Source organism: Suncus etruscus, chromosome 9 (assembly GCF_024139225.1).
Source record: "Suncus etruscus isolate mSunEtr1 chromosome 9, mSunEtr1.pri.cur, whole genome shotgun sequence".
NCBI lineage: Eukaryota > Metazoa > Chordata > Mammalia > Eulipotyphla > Soricidae > Suncus > Suncus etruscus.
Window position 1 is genome coordinate 68,781,309 of NC_064856.1, and position 18,612 is coordinate 68,799,920.

At 41.8% G+C, this 18,612-nt stretch overlaps 1 protein-coding gene and 1 non-coding gene across 2 annotated transcripts in view; both read right to left on the bottom strand.

Annotated features, from left to right (window-relative positions):
• Positions 1-590: 590 nt before the first annotated feature.
• Positions 591-694, bottom strand: LOC126019777 (U6 spliceosomal RNA). The gene has a single exon (XR_007499400.1). It is a non-coding gene; the product is annotated as a U6 spliceosomal RNA (small nuclear RNA).
• A 7,676-nt stretch (positions 695-8,370) lies between these two features.
• Positions 8,371-18,612, bottom strand: part of SPTY2D1 (SPT2 chromatin protein domain containing 1) — a 29,513-nt gene continuing 19,271 nt past the window's right edge. Inside the window, exons 3-6 of the mRNA XM_049781014.1 lie at positions 15,764-17,269; positions 11,918-12,086; positions 10,220-10,297; positions 8,371-8,940 (exon numbers count right to left, since the gene is read on the bottom strand). Coding sequence (XP_049636971.1) covers positions 8,847-8,940; positions 10,220-10,297; positions 11,918-12,086; positions 15,764-17,269 — 1,847 coding nt within the window. The 3' untranslated portion in view covers positions 8,371-8,846. The remainder of the gene's footprint in view (positions 8,941-10,219; positions 10,298-11,917; positions 12,087-15,763; positions 17,270-18,612) is intronic.

Here is an 18,612-nt window from a genome sequence, read left to right on the forward strand (position 1 = left end):
TCACTTAAGGTTGATGTAGATATTCTTCTGCACTAGGTACTTATTTAGGTGAACTACTACCTTATTGTGTGATCCTGACCAAATCACAAACTAATCTGTACATCAGTTTATTAAACTGGAACATGCAAATAAACAAAAGCTGCTTTCCCTTCTCTTCCTTCTCAGAGAAGTAGTGAGATTTGCTTTGCTCAAAAAGGATGGAAACCGGGGCCGTAGAGATAGCGCAGTGGTAAGGCATTTGCCTTAGACACAGGACGATGGTGGTTCGAATCCCGGCATCCCATATGGTCCCCCATGTGTGCCAGGAGCGATTTCTGAGCATGGATCCAGAATTAACCCCTGAGCAATGCCGAGTGTGACCCAAAAACCAAAAAAGAAAAAAAAAAAAAAAAAAACAGGATGGACCATACCATTTCACAAAAATGCAACTTATTTGAATAATCTAACAGCAGTTTGGAAGTCATTGTTGATAAGCATGCTAAACCAGGATAAATCCTTTTAATTAATTGAGGATGGCTGTTTTGATATATTAGTTTTTGCATAGCATTGTTTTTTGCATCTTATTTTTTTTCTGCTTAAAAAATACTTTAAAAAATATAGAACGCTTCACGAATTTGCGTGTCATCCTTGCGCAGGGGCCATGCTAATCTCTGTATAGTTCCAATTTTAGTATATGTGCTGCCGAAATGAGCACTGTTTTTTGCATCTTATTATATAAAGCTAGTAGTCATAAGTTTTGTGTGTGATACATGCTAGATCCTAACCACAGTATGAGAGAACAGGTCTCCTCTTTTAGCCCTATCCCACTTGGCATCTGCCCAGCTGCACCATAGTTACCCTTGACTTGTCATCAGGGTCACAAGAGCTGATGTCATAATTGGTATCTGCCTCCCAAATGACCATCTGAAGTCTTTGAAGTTCAGACTAGACCACACAGCTCTTTAGCCAGAGCTATCATGTTGGGCCATCCACTATCAGGTCTGGCATGAAGACAGCCCAATTCCCAGGACTCGGGGACTAGAACACCTCACCTTTCACAACCATCTGTTTCTCCTTGCACACAACCACCAGCCGAACCAGAAGTCCTGAAATGATTGTTGTGTTGTGGATGCTTCTTATTGCAGGAACAATGTGGAAGGGATATAAATATCCCCCTTCAGGGGTAAGTGTACTTTTGGCTTTACTCTCTCATCTGCTTTGAAATCCTCCCTCCCTCGCAAAATGAGTTAACCATTTAAACCCAACTCAGTAACTTCAAGAATAATTTTTTCTCTTTAAAGAAAACAACTAACATAGTGTTAGCCTAACTTGTTACTTAAAATTTAGAGTTGGGATTGCCCCGTCTTTTAATTGGAGGCCAATATTGCCTTATAATTTTTCTCTTTAATGCTTTAGTTTTTTTAGAATAAACTGGAAGTAGAAGGTAAGGCTACCTCAGGCCCAGAGTCAAAGCTCTATCATGGACTAGTCTTTAAACTAGTCTTGTGTCACTGGACACTGTATGCTTCAGTATTTTTACCCAATTTAGCCCACATCTCACTCATCTCATTAAGGCAACACCGGAGTGTGAAATGGTTCTGTGCCAGATCTTTCCTCTCTCCTGTTAGACCTTTTTAGGTGAGGCACAGCCACTTCCTGACATGCCTTTGGCATGGAAGGAAATTCTCCCCCCCACCCCGCAATACCCAGCAGTACTCTGCACTCAGGAATCACTCCTGGTGGTACTCAGAGACCTTGTGAGAAGCCTGGGTGGGCATATACTCTACCCACTTTGTTTTTGGTTTTTGGGACACACCCAATGGCGCTCAGGTTACTCCTGCTCTGTGCTCAGGAATCACCCTAGCAGGTTGAGGGGACCATATTAAAGTACCTGAGATCTGGGGATCAAACCCAAGTTGGTCCCAGATTGGCTGTGCGCAAGGCAAATGCCCTACCTGCTGTGCTACCTGCTACCTGCTACCAGGTATCTGCTACCTGTGTTACTGTCGTGGTTTTTTGTGGGGAAGGGGCACATCAGTGGTGCTCAGGGCTTACTCTGGCTCTGTCTGCACTGCTATACTATCTCTCCAGTCTCCAAGAACAATATTTCAGCCCCACACTTTAGCCAATGTTAGGCAAGATCCATCTGATATGTCTTTTCCATCCCTCTAGACCCCGGTGGTGGAAGTAAACAACAAAGATGATCCTGGTGAATTAATGCAGCTCTGAAGCTCAGCTGACTACAATTCCTGTTGTTGGTTTCACATAAAAGTAATTGCAAACTATTTTTGTCACATTTTATGTAAAGTTAAGCACTTTTGAAGACAGAAGACATGAGATGGGATTCTTTTAGCTGGTTAACAGTGATAGGGAAAATTAGGGCAGTAGTAAGGATGTGGATGGGAGATATTAGATCCCTTCTGTTACTGATCTTAGTCTGTAAAGCTGGCATTTAAATTGATAACTAGTTCAGTTTGTATCCTGTGTCCTTAAAGATATAAATTAGGACTCTAGATCTGTTTTCCAAATGATGCCTTTCTCCGAGTCCAGGAACAATTATTTTTTAAGGAACTTAAAGGTTATTATTCTTTTTTTTTTGTTTTTGGGCCACACCCAGAGATGCTCAGGGGTTACTCCTGGCTGTCTGCTCAGAAATAGCTCCTGGCAGGCACGGGGGTTCCATATGGGACACTGGGACTCGAACCAACCACCTTTGGTCCTGGATTGGCTGCTGGCAAGGCAAACGCTGCTGTGCTATCTCTCCGGGCCCAAAGGTCATTATTCTATTTAGGGAGGCAGGGTGAGCTAATCTCTGTTCTCTGTAGGAAAATAATTTTTTATATATTTATTTTGCTTTTGAGTCATATCCAGTCATGCTCAGGGGTTTACTCTTAGCTCTACAATTTTGATGGTGCATGGGGGGACCCAGGATGCTGAAGATTAAACCTAGATTGGCTTCGTCCAAGGCAAATACTCTACCACCTTACTATCTTGTTCCAGCACCAACGGATCTCATTTTAATATTGAGCAGAAGATAAATTATCCAGTATTTCAATCCTTAACACTTTTTGAACTGCATAAGCTCATTTACAAATGATAGAAGTGTATTTGAGAGATTTAAGTACATTATTTACTACAGTTCTGAGATGCAATGTCAAGTGAAGATTTGGAGGTGGGCTAAACAGCTCGGCCTTACTTTGTGGGAGTTCAATCCCAGCATCATGTTTCATGTTCCCAACCCTCCACCCAACACTGGAGACCCAAAACTAAAAAATATTAACCTTCACATTTTTGTGTGCCTTAGGAAAGGAGTCAAATATGACATTAAGGGAATGAGTATTTGGTGGCCTCCCCTTAATTTAAGCCAAGATGCTGGATTACTCTTTTTTGTAGGGTGTGTTACTAAACATAGGCAGCTCTAAGTAGAAAAACCCAAGATTACGCTGGGGTGTTTCAGGATCAGTGGTAAAATACTGGCCTGGGCTCAATCTTAGCACTGTAAAACATAAACAAAATAAAGGCTAATAGAGCATCCAATTAAGATGTAGTTTATGGGGGCCGGAGAGATAGCATGGAGGTAAGGCGTTTGCCTTTCACACAGAAGGTCATCAGTTTGAATCCCGGCATCCCATATGGTCCCCCGTGCCTGCCAGGAGCAATTTCTGAGCCTGGAGCCAGGAGTAACCCCTGAGCACTGCCGGGTGTGACCCCAACCCCCCCCACACACACACACTAGATGTCATTTATGAAACCAAGGACAAGAATTAAGTATTAAGACCTATGTGGGGAGAAATACATGATTCTTTTGTGTATTGTAATATCTTTCTGCCTATTCCCCTTCCTTTTTGGAACACAGCAGTGCTCTTGGCTCTGCACTCAATTGGGGAACCATATAGATGCTGGGGATTCAGAATTTACTCCTGACAGGCTCAGGGGCCATAATGAAATGTTGATAATCAAACTTGGGTCAGCCAGATGCAAGGCTCTATCTCTGGTCCCCTCAATACTTTTTCAAGAGCAACTTTCTGGGGGCAGAGGTTTTGGGTCACACCCAGTGGTGCTCAGGGGTTACTCCTGGTTAAGTATAAATGTTTTCGGGGCTGGAGAGATAGCATGGAGGTAAGGCATTTGCCTTTCATGCAGGTCATCGGTTCAAATCCAGGTGTCCCATATGGTCCCCCGTGCCTGCCAGGAGCAATTTCTGAGCGTGGAGCCAGGACCAGGAGTAACCCCTGAGCACTGCCGGGTGTGACCCAAAAACCACAAAAAAAAAAATCTTGTTTTCCTTCTTTTTTAGGCCACACCTGGCAGGCTCTAGGGACATAGGGTATGCCAGGAATAGAACTCTGGTCAGCCACATGCAAGGCAAAAGCTATCAATCGAGCCCGAGTATAAATCTTTTTAAGTAAAAATTAAGTGTATGAAGCTGTTCCCATTCTGTGGCTTAGTAAAAACAGAGTTCTGGGGGCCAAAGGAAAGGGTGTTTGCTTTGCATATGGCTGATCCATTTGATCCTCAGCACTGCGTTATAGTCTCAGATCCTGTGAGGTGTAAACACTGAGTGAGTACAGCCTCAAAAATCAAAACAACAGAGCCCGACCACCCACAAATTGACAGTTTAATTGTTCAAAGGTATATCCTAAGGAGCAATATTAATGTTATTGGCTCTGTAGATACTTGAGTGCTCAGTTATTCCTGGCTCTGCACTCAGAAATCGCCCCTTGCAGGCTGGGAGACCAAATGGGTGCCAGGAATCAAACTGGGTCCCTCCCAGGTCAGCCGCATGCAAGGAAAACACCCTACTGATGTGCTATCTCTCCATCCCAAATTTTAAATTTCTAAACACAGGGAGTAGTGTCTTCAACTCCTTGACTTTGATGTATTGTACATCTCACTGTACATCTTTCTCATAAAATAGTCCTCTGGACTCTCCTCAGATATCAAACTTTTTTTGAGACTCAAAACCTCATTTTCTTTTTTTTTTTTTTTTTTTGGTTTTTGGGCCACACCCTGTGACGCTCAGGGGCTACTCCTGGCTATGCGCTCAGAAGTTGCTCCTGGCTTCTTGGGGGACCATATGGGACGCCGGGGGATCAAACCGAGGTCCGTCCTAGGCTAGCGCAGGCAAGGCAGGCACCTTACCTCCAGCGCCACCGCCCGGCCCCAAAACCTCATTTTCTTTTTTTTTTCTTTTGGTTTTTGGGCCACACCCGGCAGTGCTCAGGGGTTACTCCTGGCTGTCTGCTCAGAAATAGCTCCTGGCAGGCACGGGGGACCATATGGGACACCGGGATTTGAACCAACCACCTTTGGTCCTGGATCGGCTGTTTGCAAGGCAAATGCCGCTGTGCTATCTCTCCGGGCCCAAAACCTCATTTTCTTGACAAAAGTTAAGTTTTTTAGTTTTACATTTTCCCTCCAGCTCCTGAATTTACCAAACTGTCCTAACATGGTTATCTAATAGAAGAGTTCTTCTCTAGGCTAGTAGTGGGGCAAAGACTATCACTGATAGGTGCTGAGCAGTCATATATGCAAAAAGCGGCAAACACAAGTTTGACGAGTGAGGTTTAGCTGGAAAAACTTTCGGGAGGATGAAATAAGGATTATCCTTGTTAAATAAATGTAAACCACTAAAATATATCAATAAAATATGTTTAATACCTACAACATTTTTATACATAAATTGTAAAAGTTTTATCTGTATTTTGCAAAAGTAGATTCTCTTGCAGGTCAACAGCACCAGAAAACAAGCAAGACATATAAAAATTTTTTTTCACTTGATTTGTCCATTATGTAAGATTATAACTGCCAAAAAATCTATATTCCACTCTTAATCATATAGTAAACACCTGAATATTTATTCATCACATCCACTCACAAAATAAATAATAGTCTAATATATTCGGCACATTGAAAATAAAACAACCAGTCTCTCCATATATTTTTTTCTCTTTCCATTTGTTTTGGTCTCCTGCTATATCTCAGAAATGTACTAACAGCTGCTTTTAAGTTACAACATATAAAACAGTAATTCATTTCTTGGAGAAAATCTTCAGGATTACATTTTTTAAAAAATGAAATTCCAAGTTCCCATGAACTTTCTTGTTAGGTCTTCGAATCGTCTCATGGCACACATGTAAGGCTGCCTGTGACATGTGGGACCCTGACCTCCAAATGGACATAACTGCATTTATACTTTAGAGAAAATACAAAGACACATTCTGAAAGTAGCTTTAAAGTGCCCCTTGCTTTGACACAGTAACATCCAAAGTAAGTGGGACAGTGCAATTAGAGCCAGGAGTTTTATGAAAACTACTTTCCTTTTACATCATGTTAGAACGGTGGAACCATGATCATGTAACATTATGATCATGAAATAACATCACTACATTCCTAAATTAGTATTATCCCAATAAAAGGCACATTTTCAAATATCGAATTAATTTGAAAATTAAGAGGATCCGTTACAAATTAAGCGTTTAATTTGTAAACCTTGATAACATAACAAGTCCAGTTTCTTTAAAGGTTTGTGAGCTTTTAGTTAAGAGTAGTCAGGAATTGCAGGGCAAGATGAAAGACAGGATTTAGAAACAAGGCCAAGATAAAGACCCAGAACATTCTAAAATAAGAATCAGAACTGCTGTGGGGGCCGGGCGGTGGTGCTGGAGGTAAGGTGCCTGCCTTGCCTGCGCTAGCCTAGGACGGACCGAGGTTCGATCCCCCGGCGTCCCATATGGTCCCCCAAGCCAGGAGCGACTTCTGAGTGCATAGCCAGGAGTAACCCCTGAGCGTCAAATGGGTGTGGCCCAAAAACCAAAAAAAAAAAAAAAAAAAAAAAGAATCAGAACTGCCCATTTGTTATGTGGATGGTGGAGATAAAAAAAAAAAATACAACCAACACCTATTTTATAGAAGAAATGCACTCAAAAGTGAGAGAGCGAGCAAAAGACACATCCTGACTTTTTCCTACCACGGTTGAATTTTAGCACAATGGTGCTTTTTTTGTACAAATAACTGCATTGAGTAAAGTGCTAGAAAGCTAAGCTACCAGAAATCTTTCAGCTATGTCAAGCATTTGATTGTAATTAGTCTCAAGTACTAGAAAGAAAACTTATCTCCAAGAAAAATGTCTGGAGAAAAAAAATACATAGTTGATAGTAAAGGGACAGAACATTACACTGCCCTTAGACTAATTTCAGCAAAGTAATTCGAGATGAGAAATCAATAGGATATTTTGTTACCAAATGTAACAGTTCTCTAGAGCATTATGAAGGATACTGTTTCTAATGTAAGTCACCCTTTCAGGCAGGATTAAATTTTAGAATTAAATCTCTGCACTTGAAAGGTTTGAAATACAATTCAAAATGAGCCACTCTTTAAGAATTTGGTCATGAGGTCATCGATAAAAAAAAGACAATGAATTGCTATCAAACTGCAATACATAAAAATGAAAAAAAAAAAAAAAGGGAACAGAAAAGCTTTTGGATGTGTTAAGTAAAGAGTTTAGGATTTTTTTGTAAGACAACCGCTCCTTCCTACTTCCCACTGTCCAATGGCTTAAAATCCACGGTGTTTATTGTGAAATTGTTTGCTAAGCTTATTTTCCACTGACCCAGCATTCCACGCATAGAATCAAGGACAAATACTCTAGCATCATCATATCTCCTTTTCTGTTGCCTTTGAGATTTGGCTTCTCCCTAGCCAGACTTAGAGGTCAATCTGATTGAACTGCTTGGCCTTCAGGCTTAAGAAATATCAAGCCAATAGATTTGAAGGTAAGAATGAAGGAAGGTCCATAGCTGAGTATATCAAAACGAGGAACCTTCTTTTTCATCTAGGAGAAAAAATAATCTCTTCACAGTGCATAGTTTAAAAATAAAAGTGCAATATGGGCAAAAGAGAAGGTGGTGTTCTTAACATGCATAAATTTAGTTTTTTGGTTTTCATCATTAATTGCGAAGAAAATTAAGATGCAAGGTTATTAACAGCAAGAGGTACAGGGACACTTTATATTCCAAAATATCTTCATAGTGGAGAAGGGGAATGGGGAGGAGGGGGTCTCACATGTCACTTTTTAAACTAGTAATCTTCCAAATCTAATGTTTGAATAAAATATTTTCATTCTATATAAAAATTATTTTTAGATAAAAGTCAGCACAGTGACCGTGTCCATTTTACACTAAAACCAAAGTAATAGTAAATGGAAAAATCTGAAAGGAAAACTTGGAAAGTTTTTGGAAGATTCTTTTAGCAAATAACATAACTTCTATTTTGACTTGGAACAATCATTCTTAATTGCTTTACCACCTAAAATTAGTAAGAATGCTCAGCATCCAATCCATGAGTAAAGCAGAATACAATATAATTTATTCTACTTTTTACTTCAAAGCAGAGGTGACTACATCTTCACATTCCCAGTCCACACATTAAGAAAGGTCACTTTATTGCTGGCTACATTCATGAAAGGACCAGTTTGGTAAGAAAATTAATTTCAAACTATCAGCAGAATTATAAAAGTCAGGAAATTTTTTTCTCTCCCTTTTAAAAATAAGTAGCAAGGGAACAGAAGACTGAATGATTAATGACTGGCCCCCACTGAGTGCACAGCTCGCTAGGGTCAGGACTGGCACCTGTGAACACCTGAACTTCAGAAAAGCATTCACTGGGCATTGTATCATCTACATTACAGATTTCACCTTGCAAAGTATTTGAAATACTCTTATGTCCAAAATGATAGCCTACAAATGACAGTCTGTGTTCCTTTGTGAGTACCCAAGAAATAAACCTAAAATGATAAAGGGGCTTCTTCAGTTTGAAGGCAAGACTCTTTGCAACAGAATAAACCTTAGAATTTCATAAAGCTGCAGTTAATGCTTCTTTAGCTTCTTGGCCTTCCGGCGTTTCATTTCTTCTTCTTCACGTCTCATTTCCTCTAAGTCCTCTTGCATACCCAGTCTTAAACTGTCAAAACAAGATGGTATTTATTAACGAATATGAAATGACCACTCTTTAAAAAGAATTCATTTTAACCAGGAACTCCCATGAAATGTGCTGATGCCCTCAAAATGTTGCAAGGCTTTACTACTGAAAAAAAGACTAGTAGGAATTCTGTTTTGGGAAGAATCTAAGTGTTCTCAGAGCTTGCTTCTGGCTCTGTGCTTAGGAACCAAACCTAGTAGTGCTCTGGGAAGCACATGTGGTGTTGGGGATTGACCCAGTGTGAGCCACATGCAAGGCAAGCCCTTAGAAGGAATATTTTCACCCGGAAAACACAAATCATAGTGGGGAAAAAAAAATGATCTTAAAACAAAACATAATTCCATTAAAGTTAACAGTTCCTTTTTTATTATTATTATTTTTTTTGTTTTGGCCATATCCAGCAGCACTCAGGGGACCATAAGGGATGCTAGGAATCAAACTCAGGTGGGCCATGTGCAAGGTAAATGCCCTACCACTGTGATATCACTCCAGTCCCAAAGCTAACAGTTCTTTTAACAACTTAAAAAAACAGGTACTTATGGAATTGGGAGTACAGTGGGGAGGAGGCCTACCTTGCATACAACCACTCAGGTTTGATACCCAACATCACATATGGTTCCTAAGTAATTCTTAGTGAAGAAGCAGAAGTTAACCCTGAGTACTGTTGGGTGCGGCTGATAAAACCCAAAACAAAACAAAAACTTGAGGCATTTTTTTTCCAGTAATATTCTATTAAAGTTTCTAAGACTCCCATATTTTATTTACAGAGGGCAAGAGAAAGGTTTAATGTTCTAGGCTGAGACCTACTAAATACTCTAAACAGTAATCAACTGTAACATTTCTCAGAAATGATTGGTACTTCTTCGAGTAGCCAAACAAACCACACAGAATTTAATAGCCTTTGCTCGGTACCCTTATCAACTTGTATCATAAGACTGAGACATATCTGATGTGCAAAGGGAATTCATGATGGAGAAAGAATGGACTGTGTTACAGCAGGATCCCAGGAGGCCCCGTGTGTCTACTGTGTGCCTAAAGGGGGAAGTCACCACACTAGGAAACTCATGCACTTGATTTTCATCCTTCTAATGCCTCAGTAAGTAAAAACAGTTCATTCATTCTACAAATGAGAAAGCATAGAGAATAAAACCTACAAAAAAGTCCGCAGGATTAGAATTCAGAACTTTGCAGTCTAATATCCATATTCTCAAATGAAAAGGCACACAAAATAATTTTTGGAGTTCTGCAAAAAAAAGTTTACCTCTTTGCTTCTTCCTTCTGTTGTTCTTTCCAACTACTCTCCATATAACGTAAGGCATAATCACTTTCGTCTTTGTATCTGATAAAAAGAAGTACATGTCAAATTTTTAAGAAATCTTTTCAATTTTTCTCAAACCATATTCTTTTTTTTCCTTTTGGGTCACACCTGGCGGCACTCAGGCGCTCAGAAATAGCTCCTGGCAGGCAAAGGGGGCAATCTAGGGTACCAGGCTTCGGAACAATATCTGTCCTGGACTGGCTGCTTGCAAGGCAAACACCCTACCACTGTGCTATCTTTCTGCCCCCCCCCCCTTTTTTTAATTTAAGGAGTCACAACTAGTGTTGCTCAGGGCTTGCTCCTGGCTTTATGTTCAGGGATCATTCCTAGTAATGCTTGGGACATATGTTATGCCAGCGATCAAATGAGGGTTGGCTACAAACAAGGCAAGTGCCTTAGTCTCTGCACTATCTTTCGGTCTCAAAGGGAAGCTGCTTTTTACACCAAAGAAAAATAAGGTGTCAGGTAGGACTAACTTTCTATAGATAGATTTCTGATTTTAAAGTCTTTTTTCTATAATATCAAGCTACTTCACTGTCATAAAAAATATCTTATGGGGAAAAAAAATCTTACGGGGCTAGGAGGTAATAAAGTGGCTAGCATGCATCCCGCCTGGGTTCAATTCCTGGTACTACATGGTTAGTCTAGAAATCCCATGTAGCACAGGGTCTGAGCTGTATCACGTTCGCTGTATCACATTCTCAACCCTTGCACTGAACTGCCAAGTCAGTTAAAAAAAAAAATCACTGGTGAGGATTGGGACCTCCTAATTACTTCTTACATGGATGACCTTTTAGTTTATAGAGCCATACCCAGCAGGATTTAGGACTAATCGGAGCTTATTCCAGGCTCTATGTTAAGGGGTCACCAGAGCCATACAGGGTGCTAAGAGTCAAACTCAGGTCAGCCAAGAGCAAGGTAAGCTCCTTACCAATTGTACTCTCTCTCCAGCCCTGTAAGATGATAATTTAAAAGGGGTTTTGGCCCATGTGCAATTAATCTACATATTCTGACTGGACTTGCTATTCAAGAACCTAAATCTAAAACATTAATCCATGAGTTCTTAATTAAGAATTGTATTCACGGGGCCGGAGAGATAGCATGGAGGTAAGGCGTTTGCCTTTCATGCAGGAGGTCATCGGTTCGAATCCCGGCGCCCCATATGGTCCCCTGTGCCTGCCAGGAGCAATTTCTGAGCCTGGAGCCAGGAATAACCCCTGAGCACTGCCAGGTGTGACCCAAAAACCAAAAAAAAAAAAAAAAAGAATTGTATTCAGGGGCCATAGAGATAGCATGGAGGTAAGGCATTTGCCTTTCATGCAGAAGGTCATTAGTTCGAATCCCAGCATCCCATATAGTCCCCTGAGCCTACCAGGAGTGATTTCTGAGCGTGGAGCCAGGAGTAACCCATAAGCACTGCCGAGTGTGACTCAAAAACAAACAAACAAAATTGTATTCAGGGACCAAAGAGATAAGTATATTGGACAGGGCACTTGGCTTGCACATGGCTAACCCAGGTTTGAACCTCAGCATTACATTTGGTCCCCATGAGCCCACCAGGCATGATCTCTGAACAGAGCCATAAGTAAGCCCTAAGCAGAGACAAGTGTGGCCCAGAAAACAATAAATACTTAGCCTTACTTTTTCCGGTCATAGCCAAAGATTTCTCGAATGTGCTTGGATATATCTTCTTGAGGTTCTCCTTCATCTTCAATAAAATCTTCCATTTCAGAGTCATATTCCTCATCCTCTTCATCATCATAATCTCGATGTCTTTTGTAACCACTGGGGAAGGGCAGTCTTTGAGGACCTAATAGAAAAGCCATTGTTTACATATGATCTAAAAAATACACACAAGTATCCCAAAATGAAGTTCAATGTAAACAGAGACTTAGAAAACTCATTAACTTTAAGACCTTGAATTTAATTTTTACCAAAAGAACCAAAGATAACAATATATTGTCACCACAATCTATTATTTTTATTTTATGTTTGGTGTTTGGGCTCACTCCCAGCTGCACTCAAGGGTCACTCCTGGTTCTGCACTCAGAAATTGCTCTTGGCAGCCCCGGGGGACCATATGGGATGCTGGGGATTGAAGCTGAGTTAGATGGGTCAGCTGCATACAAGGAAAATGCCCTACCCACAGTGCTAGCTCTCTGGCCCTGTCACCACAATTTAAATTATTTTCTTGAAAGTTCATCAGAGCAGGAAGAATCTGAATCATAATTAACTGGTCAAACTGAACACCTGAACTTAGAAGGCCAAGTGGTACATCTAGTTTGATTCCCCCACACTATCAAGACTGACCTCTACCATCAAGAATGACCCTTGAAAACAAAGTCTGGAATGACCATGAGCATTTCTAGGTGTGGCTCCCCAATAAAAACTGTTCAATGAAATAAAATCTTTGTAAAAGACAGTCACTGGAACTGGAGTAATTGCAGTGGGTAAGGTGTTTGTCTTGCACATGGCCAACTTGGGTTTGATTCCTGGCATCCCATATGGTTCCCTGCCTGCCAGGAGTAAATTCTGAGTATATACAGAGCTAGGAGTAACCCCTGAGCACCACTGGGTATGGCCCCAAAAACCCAAAACCAAAATTAAAAAAAAAAAAAAAATTTCGGGGAAAAAAAAAAAAAGACAGTCATTGATCAGAGACAAAGTGTTAGAATATCAGTTTGGGCACTGCCTTGCATGCAGCCGATCTGGATTTAATAACCATATGGTCCCCTAAGCACCATCAGGAGTGATCCCGGAGCACAAAAGCTCAAAGTGTAAGCTTTGAGTACCCTTGAGTACAGCCAAGTGTGGCCTCAAACCCAAAAACAATAAAACCCACAACAACCCATTACTAATCAATAGATAAACATGGGAGCAATAGCTTCTAGTCTTGACTAGACTCCTCTGTGCAGATCCTGTGCTTGAGATAGCTGGGTCACAGGCAGAAAAAAACATGCCAAGGGGTGGGGTAGGGGTTCCCTCCCTCCTTCCCTGTTTTCCTCCCTCCCTCCTTCCCTCCCTTCCTATGCTTTTGGGCCACACCTGATGGTGCTCAGAAATCGCTCCTGGCAGGCTTGGGATGAAGCCAGGGATCGAACCCGGGTCCATATGGGTCAGCAGCATGCAAGGCAAATGCCCTATTACTGTTATCACTCTGGCTCACTTTATGCCTTTTTTGACACCATGTTCACTAGTTTCAAAGTGAACGGTTAACACAAAGATGGAAATCCTTTCATTTTACAGATGCTTTTAATATGTACAGCCAAGCTTAACTTAGTTTTTTGACATCAGCACTACTGGGATATTGGACCAGATATTCCTTTGTTGTGGGAAGAATGCCCTATAATGTACCACAAAGCATTCAGTATTGCAGGGCAACTACAGAACCTGACCTCTATCACATGCCAATAGCTTTCCAACTTCAAAAGTGTTCATTAGAAATATCTACAGGTGAGCCAAAGAGTTATTACAGAGGTAAAGAATGCATGCATGCAATTGACCAAAATTGATACCTGACACCACCTATGGTTTTCCCAGTACAGAGAACATCCAGCTGTGACCCCCCCACACTAAAACAAAAACAAGGCCAGAGTAAAAACAAAGTGGATAGATCTCTTGCCTTGCATGCAAGCTGACTTAAGTTTGATTCCCCAGCATTCCATATGTTCTCAAGCCCACAAGTGATCCTTGAGCACAAAGTCCTGAGCACCATTGAGTATAGCTCCAAAACAAAAACCCAGAGAGAAAAAGGCTGGAGACTTGGGTTTAATGCTCAGAACCTCTTGGTACCTCATGAACCACTAGGTGTGACTAAAACACAGAAATAAAAATTCCAGACACTTTCCAATTGTTTGCTGGAGATCAAAAGTGTCCTAAATGCTAAGTGCCAGGGACATGGTTCAGTGGGAAAGTACATGCCTTGGTTTGATTCCCAGCAGCTAAATAAAACTGTCCTTGAAGGAAAATCTCAAATGTTCTTGCCTAAAGTTTTAACAAATGCATATCATAAAGAATGATGACTTAGCAGCTAGTATATGCTACCAGTGATCCTATATCCTAAGAGAGTAGCAGCTAGGACCTTAATGTTACCCCACTCTAAGAAACGTAAATACAAGGGATATCTAAAATAGTTCCTAACTTTACTAAGAAAAATGGTAAAATGAATTCACTCATGGAATTACATAAGGCTATACATTCATCCTGTCTTACAAGCTTAGTTTACTGCACACTGAAACTACTGAGGTGAGTATAGAGGATCCTGGGTAAGTGTCTTCCTAATATCTTTTTGCAATTGATCATGAAAGGAGCACTTGGGTCTAATAGACAAAATATCAGGATTCTATCAAGAGTACATAACAGATGAGAAGGTAAGAGAATGAATTTATGGACAACAGAATACTACTCAAAAAACTTAAATCTGCAGTAACATGAATGGACCTTGAAGAGATTCTTAAGTCAGATGATAACACACATGGCTTTATAGTACCATTCCACTCATGTGTTAGAAAAAGAAACAAATAGGTCAAGCTGGGGAGCTGGGGTTGGAGTTGTCTTCTGGATATTTACTGGTGGGGAGGGAAGGGGGCACTGTAGTGTTGGGTGTGGTGTTTGAACAATGTAGCCATGAAACTATAACAGTATTACAAAATACTTTACACCTCAAATATGAGGTGGGGAAGACACACACTCTCCCTCTCCCCCTCCCTCTCCCTCCCTCCCTCCTGATTCTGACAGTGAGGGCCGGAGAGATAGCATGGAGGTAAGGCGTTTGCCTTTCATGCAGGAGGGCGTCCCATATGGTTCCCCGTGCCTGCCAGGAGCAATTTCTGAGCATGGAGCCAGGAATAACCCCTGAGCACTGCCGGGTGTGACCCAAAAACCACACACACACAAAAAAGATTCTGACAATGGGGGCCTGGAGAGATATCACAGCAGTATTTGCCTTGCAAGCAGCAGATCCAGGACCTAAGGTGGTTGGTTCGAATCCTGGTGTCCCATAAGGTCCCCTGTGCCTGCCAGGAGCTATTTCTGAGCAGACAGCCAGGAGTAACCCCTGAGCACCGCCGGGTGTGGCCCAAACCCCCCCCCCCCAAAAAAAGATTCTGGTAGTTTCCCTGGGGGATGTAAAATGGGTAAAGAGGATTAACTTTATGCTTGATGAAATGACCTTGGTGATAATCATATATAATGATCCCTGGGGCCGGAGAGATAGCATGGAGGTAAGGCGTTTGCCTTGCATGCAAAAGGTCAGTAGTTCAAATCCCGGCATCACATATGGTCCCCGAGCCTGCCAGGAGCGATTTCTGAGCATAGAACCAGGTGTAACCCCTGAGCACGCACGTGTGACCCAAAAACCAAAAAAAAAAAAAAAAGAGGGCACACCTTAATTTTTTGACAGGCATAAGAGGTTGCAGGGTTTCTATTTATACAGAACAAAGCATTCTAATTTTCTTGACAAGTACATTCATAAAGGGGTAATTTTACCTTGGGCAGATCTATAGCCTGATAGTGAAGACTTCAATCCATTCATCTGTCCATTGATGGACCGGCTAATTATATTCTTAGAAGAAATGGTTTCTGAAACAACAGTGCACTTGGGTTTCAGAGTAGGACCTGAGTTGCTAGGTTTTCGCCCAGGTCCTGAGCTGCTCACTGGTCTTCCAGGGCCTGAAACGCTGACAGTCCGTCCAGCTGGAACTGAGCCACTGACTGACCGCCCAGGGGGGGCTGCACCACTCACTGGTCGTCGAAGCTCATGTGGACTGCCAGAAGGCCGCCCAGGGCCTCTAGAACTGCCCACAGGTTTCCCAGAGCCACCTGAGCCAGTGATAGGCCGCCCAGGACCATTTGAGCTGCCTGCAGGTCGTCCAGGGCCAGTTGTAGTACCACTAATTGTCCGTCCAGAAGGACTGAAGTCACTGGTTGGCCTCTTGGTCCCAATGACTGGTCGCTCAGTACCTGAGCTAGAGCTGCCATTCTGGCGTCTGGGCACAGAGCCAGAATTAGCAATGGGCCGACCTTTTCCTCCTGAGCTGGATTGCCCAGGAACCAAACTGGAGTTGCAGCCTGGCTGTCTAAGACCAGGACTCTTAGTCTTATTGTGTGGTGTGTCCATGGATGCAGGCCGGGAATGGCTAGGTTGGGGTGGAGATCTTTTGGCTTTGTGCTCAGTAGCAGGTTTCTGAGTCCCTTTAGCAGACATCTTTGGGACACTTGGTGAATAGGTGCTAGAATGAGGCTTTCCCACCCCATTGAAAACAGTTTTGTCATGGCCTTCACGAAGTACAGGCTGGGAACAACTCCCAGAACCCATTTTGGTCCTCTCTCCTGAAGTAGATTTGGATGATGAAAAACCAGCACGTTTCTCATTGACTGTGCTAGAACGAAATTTCTTCTCAACATGAGGAGTACCCTTGGAAGGATACTTATCCCCAGAACCTCTGTTAAGCTTTGTGACCACACCCTCTTTCTGAGAGGGGGCCTTTTTGGTTGGAGGTAGTCTTGCATCTGTCTCAGGTTTCTTTTTCTTATGCTTTCGTTCAAGGAATTCTCGCTCCCTAAGTTCTTCAGCTGTCATAGGCCGCTCTTCTACTTTCTTCACTACCTTGATCTCCACTGGTTCATACTGCTTTTTCTCAGCCAGCCTGAGGAGGTCCGTGAAGTTCATGACTGGCGGGGCACTTTTAAGGGGGACCTTTGGTTTGCTTTCAACTTTGGGAGGTTCTTGCTCTTCTTCGTCTTCTTCTTCATATTCCTGTTCTGATTCTGCTTGATTGTATTCGTAGAATTCATCCTCTTCCATTTCGTACTCTTGATCTGTTCCCTGGTTTTCCATTGCCTGTCTCTTCTTTGACTTTTCTTCAACAGGAACCCCATTGTAACCATGAAAATTATCTTTTGTCCTCTTAGCCATAGCTCTTGCCTTCTTGTCATGTTTTAGCTCGATTCGTTTTTTCACTAGTTCTTCTTTCTTCTTTTTCTCCTCTAAGGCTAAAAGGAACAAATGATATATTTCAAGGTTTCTAGAATTAAAATGTTCATCTGAAATCAGTAGGTAGCCAAACACAATATTCTAGTTATAGAAAAGATATCTAGGAATCAAATGAGGAAGTCATTTGAACAAGTTATTAGTTGAGTCATCTTTACATATAAGCGGATATATAGGTTTTTCTATATGACTAAACAGTATGAGGCTTGGTTTTTTTGTAGCTTTAAATATATAAAAGGTCATGCAAAAGACATCAAGTTGGGACTAAAGTAACAGTGCAATGGGTAGGGCATTTGCCTTGCATGCAACTGCCTGGAATTCAATCACCAGCATAAATAATCCCCTGAGACCAACAGGAATGATCCCTTAACTAAGAGCCAGGAGGGGGGCTGGCGAGGTGGCACTAGAAGTAAGGTGTCTGCCTTGCAAGCGCTAGCCAAGGAAGGACCATGGTTCGATTCCCACCCCCCATATGGTCCCCCCAAGCCAGGGGCAATTTCTGAGCACTTAGCCAGGAGTAACCCCTGAGCATCAAATGGGTGTGGCCCGAAAACCAAAAAAATAAGAGCCAGGAGGAATAAGTCCTGCCAGGTGTGTCCTGGCCCACTAAAATTTTTTTTTCTATTTGAGAATCATTAGTACCCAACTAGCTTTATTATGATGTCTCAATAAATAAAAAAAGGAATAAAAAATTATTCTATTTTACTGTGATTTGCATTAAGCAAAACCAATTTCTAGATTTTAGGCTTTTCAGAAAGTTTTCCTATTTTACCATGTAACTAGCACTCAATAATTTAAGAAATTTAAGTGAAAATTCGGTAGAATTAAGTTGAAACTTCAGAACCAAGATCAAAGGGCGTTCTTTCGGTTTTTGAGTCACAGCCAGAGGTGCTCAGAAGTTACTCCCTGCTGTACTTGGAAACCATGCAATGCCAGGGATTAAATCTGGGCCTCCCTGCTTGCAAAGCATGTACTTCAGTCCACTGAGCTATCCCCTAGGATCAAAGAATGGAGTTAGACTTTCTTTTTTTTCTTTCTTTTCCTTTTTGGGTCACTCCTGCTGAGCTCAAGAGGCCATATGGAGAGCTGGGATTCAAACCTAGGCTAGCTACATATAAGGCAAGTTCCTTCCTTATCCACTCTACTATTTCTCTGGGCTGGAAGAATGGAGTTTTGAGACCAACTTTTTTAAAAAATATATGGAACCAATCAAAAGAAAAAAATTAGGGGCCGGAGAGATAGCACAGCAGTGTTTGCCTTGCAAGCAGCTGACCCAGGACCCAAGGTGTTGGTTGGAATCCCAGTGTCCCATATGGTCCCCCATGCCTGCCAGGAGCTATTTCTG